This window comes from Hibiscus syriacus, unplaced genomic scaffold (assembly GCF_006381635.1).
Source record: "Hibiscus syriacus cultivar Baekdansim isolate YM2019G1 unplaced genomic scaffold, ASM638163v2 tig00111402_pilon, whole genome shotgun sequence".
NCBI classification, from domain to species: domain Eukaryota; kingdom Viridiplantae; phylum Streptophyta; class Magnoliopsida; order Malvales; family Malvaceae; genus Hibiscus; species Hibiscus syriacus.
Genome location: NW_024063082.1, coordinates 7,339,224 through 7,350,855, shown reverse-complemented (window position 1 = coordinate 7,350,855; position 11,632 = coordinate 7,339,224). Strand labels below are relative to the sequence as shown.

General features: G+C 36.5%; 1 protein-coding gene across 1 annotated transcript; it reads left to right on the top strand.

The window, feature by feature from the left end:
• Positions 1-8,626: 8,626 nt before the first annotated feature.
• On the top strand, positions 8,627-11,409 carry LOC120162302 (GDP-Man:Man(3)GlcNAc(2)-PP-Dol alpha-1,2-mannosyltransferase-like). The gene is made up of 7 exons (XM_039172467.1): positions 8,627-9,022; positions 9,102-9,388; positions 9,937-10,123; positions 10,204-10,272; positions 10,381-10,574; positions 10,792-10,901; positions 11,013-11,409. Exons 1-7 carry the CDS (start codon positions 8,723-8,725, stop codon positions 11,252-11,254), a joined length of 1,389 nt encoding a protein of 462 aa, XP_039028398.1. The 5' UTR covers positions 8,627-8,722; the 3' UTR covers positions 11,255-11,409.
• The last annotated feature ends 223 nt before the right edge of the window (positions 11,410-11,632 follow it).

Here is an 11,632-nt window from a genome sequence, read left to right as displayed (position 1 = left end):
TGTTATAGAAAAAGAATGAATGAGGCTAGAATGATGAAACATTTCACTTTCTTGAAAGCAAATGGTCCAAGAAGACAGAAAGTCTGGAGAATTGAACTTGTGATACTCCCCTATGACATTATTAGTAGCTCATCAAGAAAGATTATCGTTTATCCCATGCTGAGGATGATAAGCATCACCAGACAGATTATTTTCCCCAACCATCAATTCATGTTCTCTAGAAGATTACATCATAAAGCCATGAACAAGTCACTACCTGCACTCTGGTGTTAGCTCAAGTCTTGATACATCATTGCTACTTTTTCTATGACGATCATTTTCTTTGTCAAGATGATATCCATTATGTCCTTCAGAAGATTGCTGAATTTGAATTTGAGGACTTAGGGCACAGAACAAGACATTGGAATAGAATCTACCCTTATAGGCCTTTTATATAAGTAAGGTTGTTACACTGGATGCCACCGACAACAAGGTCGAATCTACCAAATATACTCATCAATTGCTCCAACCGATCATCATTCAGTTCTGGCACATCTGCTTTCAAAAGTATGCCAAGACAGTAAAAGGCAACTTCTGCATCATTGATCCCAGAGAAAAGAGACATGACATTGATACCACCATGGGACATGTCTCTATACAGATTATTGTGTATGGTTTTTAGAGAAACCTAGAAGTATTTCCACCTCATTAGATACAAGTGGAGCAACTTTATTCCTTCCAACCCATACTAGATTCCATTTTCAGCACTCATCAAGAACATACTTTTGGACATTCGAATGTGATTCATTGTCATAAGCTTCAAGAGCCTTACAGATCATTTCTATCAATTTGGCACTTCCTGTACATGTTTATAAACAGTTCAACTTTGTTCTTGGATCCCAAGAAGGCCATCATTTCTTTGTCAATGGAAAAGCATCAGCACATGGAGGAAGCAGAATAAGAGAAAATCTGTTCTCAATTGACAGAATTATGAATATAGTACTTTTCAGTGTAGTAGCATGAAAATGCTTCGAATCTACAAATTCTGGCTCTACATCGAATAAGTATTGTGATATTCCAGTCCAAACATTAACTGGAGCAAGTGCCACGTTCTCATAGTAGAAATAAGGAGACCCAATAGAATCTTTTCGAAGTGTTCTTTGAGTTATATGATTTGGTTCGGTAGGAACCCCAGAACCAATCATTGGAATTGAAAGATGAACTGCATGATCGTCTTCATTAAGAAGTTTCTTTTCAAACTTCCTCTGCTTCTTCCTTTTCAAAAATTATAGCCCAAGTTTCGCCTTTGCTTGTAATTGGGATCATTGTATAATGGCTTCCTATCTTCTCCTGAAAGAAGTGCATCAGCAGCCTTAGCCATTTGAGCAGCACATATAAAATCTGTCAACTTTGCAATTGATGAATCTGGACCACATATCTCCATGGCTATTGAAGCCTCAGCCTCTGAATATCCTATTTTTGTCAAGTATAACAGTTTATTCTCCTCATCAGAATCAGAATTCAGGATTTCCTCGATATCAGAAGAACTATCAATATATGTGAAATCATCCTGAAAGATCGCTTCATAATCAAATGAGTTGTTATCAGAATCAACATGTTGCATGGGTGCGGATTTTTGATGAGCTTGTACCATTGTATATGTAGTCTTGCCATTGCATCAGATTATTGTTTGCATAAATTGGTTTCTCTCCCACAGAAAAGTATATTTCAGATATGGCCTTCACTGAAAGATGATAAGCCACTGTGTCAGCCTAGAACGGATTACCAAGCTATTTTTACTTCACTGTCTGACTAGACCCCTCCAGATACAGAAAATGGTCACCTCATTCAGAAGACACATATCTCAGACGTTTCTGTTAGAATGATTGAATACTTCTTAAGTTTGTGATAACATGAAGAGAATTTCAGTTACTTGATAACACTACTGTTTAGTGACACCAGAATGAGAGTATTCAAGATAAATAGATTTGGGGCACGAATAAAGTTACAAATACCTACAACAATTCATTGTCAAAATTGGACCTCGTGGGGATCATAACATTCCAGTCAAACAGAGATTGAGAGTGAATCAGATAAATCTAGAGGGACATTTTGAGGGCCCATTTCAACCAGAAATAGAATATTTGGGCATTCTTGGAGGCTCACAGCAATATGAATATTTGGGATTCTTGGAGGCTCATCTCAACAAGAAGTAATGTTGAGCACACTTTTAACATCTGTATCAGCAAATATTGGGGCATTTTAAAGCTCACTTCAGACAGATCCATGTGGGGTATTTTGAAGACTCAGATTAACAAGAAGCAAATATTGGGGCATGCTGAAAACCCTTTTCAATCAGAATCAGGACTGTTGATGCATTTTGGACACTTGTATTAGCCAATGTTGGGGCATGTTGAAGGCCCATATCATCCTGTGTCGAGATCATTGATTTGAACAAATATTTCTAATGAGACAAAGATATGAAGAATGAAAATGATGAAACAGTGACAGTTGAGCTGACTACACATAATTGCTTCGTTCATCAGGCAGTTGCATTAGGGTCCTGTTGTTGAAAAAATATTTATTCAGCAAGTATGGTTTCAAATACCAATCTTCTTAAAACCATGTGTCCCATGATAGCGCGATCTTTGTTAAGCTACATCATAGTTGCATGAATAAAAATGATCCCCAGGAGGCTACTCAATCCAGGGTTCAGTTCCTCAAGATCTCAGCTTTGAATTTTGCATTCTCTGTATCAGTGATAATTGAAAATATTTCTTTGAGGTTCCTGACAGTTAGTTTCAACCATACTGTTGGGATTATGAAGCTGTTTTTCACATCAGTTTTTTACTTACTTGATGACATTGGAAAGGGAGACTCGACTCACTTACATTACTGTTATTCACGCTATTATTGGGGTTATCATTGCCAGCCAGGTTGAACTGAATTTTTATCTATTTTGGGTTTTATCATGTACGTTTCATCCCCAGCAGCAAGAAATCCACGGATATCTTTCTATACATGGATCCTATAGCTGAAGTGTTTCTACTTTCTACAATGCTCATTATAGAAGAAAACGTGATCAGTATTACACTTGCCCTTGCCCGAGATGATATCAAGATCAGTTAGTGTCTCATATTCAATTCGACACCAGCATATCTTGTGAATTTGACCAACTTTTTGATCATACCAACATTACACTTGAATCCCCACTGATTTTTTGTTCTCAAATGGTCTTGTGACATCATTCAAAAGCTTTGAACACTAGGCAAAGAGATTCAATGATTGAGAACATCTGAGCAGAAGCTATAAAAAAGGATGAATGTGTTGTCAAATATTTTACGAACATCTGAGCAGAAGCCACAGGAAAGGATGAATGCACTGTTAAATGTTTTACGAACCTGCTATTCTGATGCTGAACCAATGTTACGATCATATGGTTTCCATTTATTGATCCAAGATGAATTTTGTCTTCTTCAACCCCAAGATTAAAAGTGAGATATAATGAAGATTTCTTTCCAAGGAAAGTTGAAATTTTAACAATAAGAAACTAGTGGGGTCAACTAAGGTTGAATTACAGGTTGTTGTTAAGCATCTCAACATGATATTGGTCTAAGTTGCCTTATTCGAGATTTGATTATATGTGGAGACATGAAAGGAATTGGAATAAATCTTCCTTGTGATATGTTTCAAGAGTCAAATCAGAACATACTCTACTCCCCTAATTAATCCCCGCTGAGTCACATATCTACATCTACACTCTTTAAAGATGATAGGTTCTCTTTTTAAAGATGATAGATTCTCTTTTCAAAGATGAAAGCTTTATGGGATTTCTACACAAGTCCAAGCAAATAAAGTTGGTTTTATCTAAGACAAAATGGGGCATCAGGGTCATAATTTTGACTACGACAAGAGTTCCACAAGAAAAACATTTCTTCTAAGACTTAAAAGAAGCAAAGAAGGCACCACGATACAAGTTCTGCAGAAATACAAGCTTGATAGCATAAGTTCTTACACTAATATCAAGAGGTAACCCTGGCAATAAATGATGAAGTAAAGGAAGACCAAGTTCACCACTTTGAAGTCAAATGAAGATTGCATCAATATTCATGCATTCATAAGAACATCATTTGCACAATAGACAATGCATTACATAGATACATCTGAGTGCATTCAAACATGAAGTTTTACAGATCTTCGGAAGAACAAGAAGATTCATGGTAAGAAATACCTTACAAGAAGAAGGTATTCAAAACCGCAAATACAGGAATTATACAAACATCTGAAGAAGTGATAGATGCAATCCACAAGAATGAAAATTATCTTGAGATTAGAGCATGTTACCCAATCAATATGTTATTTTGAAACATAATGAGAAAACGATTTTCATAGTTTCTCATTTTATCTTTTCTGAAATGAAATTGTTGAAAAGTAAGAAAACGATTTTCTTAGTTTTTTACTTAGTAAACTATTTCTCACATCTGTAAGCCCTTCAGTGCATGATGTTTCCAAAAAGCCTTCGGGAGCTTTTTGATGTTTTCAAATCCTTCGGGTCATCTGTAAGTCCTTCAGTGCATGATGTTTCCAAAAAGCCTTCAGGAGCTTTTTGATGTTTTCAAAGCCTTCGGGTCATCTGTAAGTCCTTCAGTGCATGATGTTTCCAAAAAGCCTTCGGGAGCTTTTTGATGTTTTCAAAGCCTTCGGGTCATCTGTAAGTCCTTCAGTGCATGATGTTTCCAAAAAGCCTTCGGGAGCTTTTTGATGTTTTCAAAGCCTTCGGGTCATCTGTAAGTCCTTCAGTGCATGATGTTTCCAAAAAGCCTTCGGGAGCTTTTTGATGTTTTCAAATCCTTCGGGTCATCTGTAAGTCCTTCAGTGCATGATGTTTCCAAAAAGCCTTCGGGAGCTTTTTGATGTTTTCAAAGCCTTCGGGTCATCTGTAAGTCCTTCAGTGCATGATGTTTCCAAAAAGCCTTCGGGAGCTTTTTGATGTTTTCAAAGCCTTCGGGTCATCTGTAAGTCCTTCAGTGCATGATGTTTCCAAAAAGCCTTCGGGAGCTTTTTGATGTTTTCAAAACCTTAAGGTCATCTGTAAGTCCTTCAGTGCATGATGTTTCCAAAAAGCATTCGGGAGCTTTTTGATGTTTTCAAAGCCTTCGGGTCATCTGTAAGTCCTTCAGTGCATGATGTTTCCAAAAAGCCTTCGGGAGCTTTTTGATGTTTTCAAAGCCTTCGGGTCATCTGTAAGTCCTTCAGTGCATGATGTTTCCAAAAAGCCTTCGGGAGCTTTTTGATGTTTTCAAAGCCTTCGGGTCATCTGTAAGTCCTTCAGTGCATGATGTTTCCAAAAAACCTTCGGGAGCTTTTTGATGTTTTCAAAGCCTTCGGGTCATCTGTAAGTCCTTCAGTGCATGAGGTTTCCAAAAAGCCTTCGGGAGCTTTTTGATGTTTTCAAAGCCTTCGGGTCATCTGTAAGTCCTTCAGTGCATGATGTTTCCAAAAAGCCTTCGGGAGCTTTTTGATGTTTTCAAAACCTTAAGGTCATCTGTAAGTCCTTCAGTGCATGATGTTTCCAAAAAGCCTTCGGGAGATTTTTGATATTTTCAAAACCTTCGGGTCATCTGTAAGCCCTTCAGTGCATGATGTTTCCAAAAAGCCTTCGGGAGCTTTTTGATGTTTTCAAAACCTTAAGGTCATCTGTAAGTCCTTCAGTGCATGATGTTTCCGAAAAGCCTTCGGGAGCTTTTTGATGTTTTCAAAGCCTTCGGGTCATCTGTAAGTCTTTTAGTGCATGATGTTTTCAAAAAGTATTCGGGAGCTTTTTGATGTTTTCAAAGCCTTCGGGTCATCTGTAAGTCCTTCAGTGCATGATGTTTCCAAAAAGCCTTCGGGAGCTTTTTGATGTTTTCAAAACCTTAAGGTCATCTGTAAGTCCTTCAGTGCATGATGTTTCCAAAAAGCCTTCGGGAGCTTTTTGATATTTTCAAAACCTTCGGGTCATCTGTAAGCCCTTCAGTGCATGATGTTTCCAAAAAGCCTTCGGGAGCTTTTTGATGTTTTCAAAACCTTAAGGTCATCTGTAAGTCCTTCAGTGCATGATGTTTCCGAAAAGCCTTCGGGAGCTTTTTGATGTTTTCAAAGCCTTCGGGTCATCTGTAAGTCCTTTAGTGCATGATGTTTTCAAAAAGCATTCGGGATCTTTTTGATGTTTTCAAAGCCTTCGGGTCATCTGTAAGTCCTTCAGTGCATGATGTTTCCAAAAAGCCTTCGAGAGCTTTTTGATGTTTTCAAAACCTTCGGGTCATCTGTAAGTCCTTCAGTGCATGATGTTTCCAATATTTCAATCCTACTCAAAAGAAGCCGAATGAAAATTATTGTCTTTTTCGTCTTTGCTCTATTCTTGTTAACACAAGAATGAGTAAAGAGGGGCAGCTGTAGACACTAATTTTTCATTATATTATTTTAATTATTATTATTATTAAATAAAATATATTATTATATATATTATTATCATTAAATAAAAAAACATACAAGGCCCAAAATCGGGGCCTGATTACAATTTCAAGCCCAATCCAGAAGGCCCAATTGACATAAAACCCAATTAGGGTTTACATGTTTCAGCTAGGGTTTTCTAACCCTAGCCCCAGCCGCCTCTGATGCTTCCAGAAGGCCAGCCGCCGCCTCTGCCGACACTCCCACTGCCAGGTGACCCAACCATATGCTGCCGACGATCCCCTGCTACCACGACTCCCATGAAGAAGTCTCCAGAACGCCACGAAGATACCCACATCGAGCCCTATGGTGAGTCACCGCCATAGCTATGGTGACTCACCAGAAGTCCCCACTGGAACCGGTCTGAAGGGCGTACCTCCATGGCTATAAAAGCCATCGCGCCTGCAAAAGAAAAGAAAACAGCAAGCAAAGAACGGAGACAACAACCAACAAACCAGAGGAGAGCAACCAAGATACAGAAATAGAAAAAAAAAAGAAAAAGAAAAAAAAAGAAACGAGAAACAAACCACAACAGCGAGCCAAACAACACCCATAGCAGCAAATCTAAAGCAAAGGGAGAAAAAAGGAAAAGACTTACCCTCAAGAAGCCCAAACATAGCCGAAAACGGTGTAAAAACCGAGGTAAAACCGTCGGTTTGTTTTCTAGATTTACTCCGATTAGGAGATTTTTAAGGAAAACTGAGGCTAGGTTCGGATTTAGGGGTTTTAGAGCTACGTTTTGGGGTATTTTGGGATTTTTCCGGCCACCGTGACGGTGGCCGGCGGCGGTGATCGGCACTGGAATACGGTGGCCTATGGCTGCCGGTTTCCCTCCGGCGAGGGAACCTAGAGAGAAGCCAGAGAAATGCTTCTCTCTGTTTTAGAGAGAAGCTGAGAAAGAAGCAAATGAGGAAGCCTGGCCCTTTGGGCCAGGCGTTTAGGGTATTTAAAACCCTCCCCAAACGACGTCGTTTTGGGGAGGGTATCTGTGTAATTTAAGAAAGGGTAAACCCTTTCTGCAACCCTTATAGTTCTGTAACTTTGCAATTTAGTCACTGAAATTGACTTTTAATCGTTTTAATTTAGTGTTTAAATTTTATTTTATTATATTTTAACCATTAATTGTATTTATATATATTTAGGAAAATATCAAATTTAGTCCCTCATAGTTTATTAATTATTATTTTAATCATGTATTAATTAATTAGGTTAAATTACACTATTAATCATTATCTTTCATAATATTTCGAATTATTATCTTTATTTTTAATACTTTATATTTAGTTTTATAATTTTTGAATTTCTTTTATTTTGATCATTATTTAATTACAATATTATTTTGTTATTACTTTTATATTTTAATTATTGCTTTAATTATTATTTTATTATTATCTTAGTCATATAAATATATATATATATATATATTTTAAATAATAGTGTTTATTTATTTTCGATATCAAAGAAAAGGGCAGTCTTAATATAACTGGATGTCCTATTCTGGTATTTTAAATAATTAAATATTATAAAAATTATAATTTAGTTTTATTTAAAATATTAAAATTTTAATATATTTTTATTTATTAATATCAAAGAAGAGAGCTGTCTTAAGATACCTAGAAACCATTTTCTGATATTTTTGAATAAATAAATATCTTACTATATTAAAATAAAATGTTTTTGATATTTATTTTTAAATATTAAAGAAAAGAGCTGTCTTAAAGCACCTAGAAGTCCTTTTCTGATATTTTTTAATATTGTTTTTATATAATTTTGAAATAATAGGATTATAAATTAAATATATTTTGAATTTTTTTAATTTTTAATAATAGAGACAATTTATAATTAAAAAGTACCAATTTTGGGCGTTGTAGGGGTGCTAATCCTTCCCTAAACGTAATCGACCACGAATCCCTTTTTATTATTAAAAAGAACGAATTTTTGGTTATAAACGCAGATCAGTTCATTTTTTAATTGGTGTTTTCTTAAAACTCTTTTAAAAAAAAAATAATTTTTAGGTATTCGACCTACCTGACCCAAAAGGCCGATGACGACTCCCAAATTATTTTCAAAACTATTTATTTACATCAATTTCCTGCCAAGTATAATATTTCGTGTCCGGACGAAATCCGGTTACGACAGCTTTCATATATTTTTTTTGGTCAAGGTTTTTCCTTTTCTTCGTCCTCTCGATTAGACGACTCTGAAAGTAAAAACCATCTCCCCATTTCTAATTGAACAGAGATTTCAGATCATGATAAATTGGATTCTTTTTTGGTCTGTAAGCACTCTCCCACTCGCCGTAGTTCTTTTATTTGCTTCGCAAATTCTCAATCGTCGTAGAAACAAGAAAGCAGCCGTCGGATTCTTCCATCCTTACACCAATGATGGCGGCGGCGGAGAGAGAGTCCTTTGGTGCGCCGTTAAAGCCATCCAAGAACAAAACCCAGATCTCGATTCTGTTATATTCACTGGCGACCACGACGCCTCCTCTCAATCCTTAATGTCACGGGCCACCGATCGCTTTGGCGTTTACCTCCTCAATCCCCCTAAAGTAATTCCATTTTTAATTACATTAAAAAAAAAAAGTTATTTTCTTTAGGTTTAATTTTAAGTTTTCTTATTGTTTTCAGGTGGTGCATTTGAATAAAAGAAAATGGATTGAAGAAACAACGTATCCACACTTCACAATGATTGCTCAAAGCTTGGGATCGGTTTATTTATCTTGGGAAGCCTTAAACAAGTTTACACCTTTGTATTATTTTGACACTAGTGGATACGCTTTTACATACCCAATTGCACGTTTATTTGGGTGCAAAGTTATTTGTTATACTCATTATCCTACTATCAGCCTAGACATGATTTCTCGAGTTCGTCAACGAAGCTCTATGTACAATAATGATGCCGTAATTGCTAGAAGGTTTGCTTTAGCTTAATAATCTTTTTAGTCTTATTTAGTGATGGGAATTTGTATGTTTTAGATAGACTGGAGTTGTTTGGTTGCATTGCTAGTTTATGCTTATTCTCTTCTTTCATATTAGTTTCCATTTTGTTTTGGTAATGGTTTCATGTAGGAAAGCTTTTAACATTTTGCTTGCACGAATCAGGGGGTTGGTTCTACTTGTTGAATTTATGGTTTTTGGACATTAATCTGTATTTATTAAGAATACATTCTTAAACTACTACTTGCCTACCATATTTGAATTGTTTGTCTAGAACTATATCGGATTTTCTTTTAGTGATTGTTCCAGATCGATAACTTTTAAAGTTCTATACCGTTTTTTTTTTATTAATTTTCATGGTTGACAAGTAATACTACCATTACATTTTGACTTTGATGGAACCTTGATTTGCATAAAGCATGATAATGTACGTTAATAGAGCAGCGTAATGGATTGCTTGGGTCTTAGCGATATATCTGGCTTCTGATCTTGTTATTTGGATCCTGATAGTATCCTTCCTTGGCAGCGTGTGGCTATCCCAATGCAAAATTATCTATTATACAATTTTTAGCAGGATGTATGGAATGGTTGGCTCTTGTGCGCATCTTGTAATGGTTAACTCTTCATGGACTGAGTCTCACATCGAGAAGCTTTGGGGAATTCCTGAGCGTATTAAACGAGTTTATCCTCCTTGTGATACTTCAGGACTTCAGGTTCTGTTTCTCATTATTCTTCACAGTCCCAAGTACATTTTCTATGTTTCTGTCTTTTTTATGCCATTTATCTGAAACAGGCACTTCCTTTGGAAAGATCGGGGGAAACACCAAAAATCATATCTGTTGCACAGTTCCGTCCAGAGAAGGTGCACATACTTGTATAATCTTCAAGCTAAATGTTAAACAGTTCTAGTGTCTCGATTTTGGACCTTGATTAGTTCTAGCTACTCTTTACTGTTCGGTTCTTTTAACAGGCACATAATCTTCAACTTGAGGCCTTCTCTGTTGCCATAAAAAAACTAGATGCAGAATTTCCAAGACCTAAGCTGCAGTTTGTAGGTAGTTGTCGAAATAAATCAGACGAGGAAAGACTTCAGAATTTGAAAGACAAAGCGGTGCAATTGAATATTCAAGACGATGTGGAATTCCATAAAAATGTGATGTATAGGTAGAATTGCCAATTTAGCCACATCCTTTTGACAGTTACTCAAAAATGTTTGGTTGGATTTTCCCTCTAAATGAAAATCATCCCAAAATTTATGATCAGCATAGAACCACTTTCTCTGCATTTGCATATCTACTGCTGGTCTGATTGTGCATTGGGATTTTATGATTCGCTAAGAGCTTACTAACTCTTAGCTTCTTTTATCTCATACGATATCCAGGGACTTGGTAAGACTTTTGGCAGGTGCTGTTGCCGGAATCCACTCGATGATAGACGAGCACTTTGGCATTAGTGTTGTAGAGTACATGGCTGCAGGAGCCATACCAATTGGTGGGTGCACACGGCAACTGATTTTTTTAATTTTAATTTTCCTATTAGAGCTACTTTTCTGTTTATAAATTGTTTTCATATCGTTCTTATGCTGCTTGCTCCCCTCTTCAGCTCATAATTCTGCCGGCCCCAAAATGGACATTGTATTAGAAGAAGATGGACAACAAACAGGATTTCTTGCCAAAAATATAGAAGAATATGCAGATGCAATCCTGAAAATCGTAAAGATGCCCGAGCCTGAAAGACTCAAGGTAGCTACAGTAGCACGGCGAAGAGCTAGCAGATTTTCCGAGCAAAGATTTTTTTATGATCTCAAAGCCGTAATCCGACCAGTTATATGCCATTCTTCCTAGTGATATGGGATTGCATTAGGCTTACATTGACATAGAAAACAGTAGTTATAGGTCTACTTTTTCTTGTTTATCGGGATTATGGACCCTTACAAAATAGGTATACTGTTAATTTTGATTTAAAAGCATAGTGAAAGGAATTTCAGTTTTTAAATGAACATTGAGAAATGGCTTTTAAAGCCTTTGCCTCCTTACATTATGTTTATTAGTTCATTGGATTGATCATTCTCTTACAGGAGTCTTTGGGCTGAAGGCATCAAAGTGCACATCCAATTCTCGAGTAATAATATGAATCAATTGAATAACTCTGTATTTAATTCTCATATCAATAATGCTAAATAGATAATATCTTCGGCACCGCATGATCATGGAGAACAGTTG

What these genes read in the sequence shown, in the direction of transcription:
- LOC120162302 (XM_039172467.1), top strand. Translation starts at nt 8,723, where the DNA reads ATGATAAATTGGATTCTTTTTTGGTCTGTAAGCACTCTCCCACTCGCC. An exon ending in ACCTCCTCAATCCCCCTAAA is followed by an intron (nt 9,023 to 9,101) that starts GTAATTCCATTT and finishes TATTGTTTTCAG; the next exon opens with GTGGTGCATTTGAATAAAAG. An exon ending in GTGATACTTCAGGACTTCAG is followed by an intron (nt 10,124 to 10,203) that starts GTTCTGTTTCTC and finishes TATCTGAAACAG; the next exon opens with GCACTTCCTTTGGAAAGATC.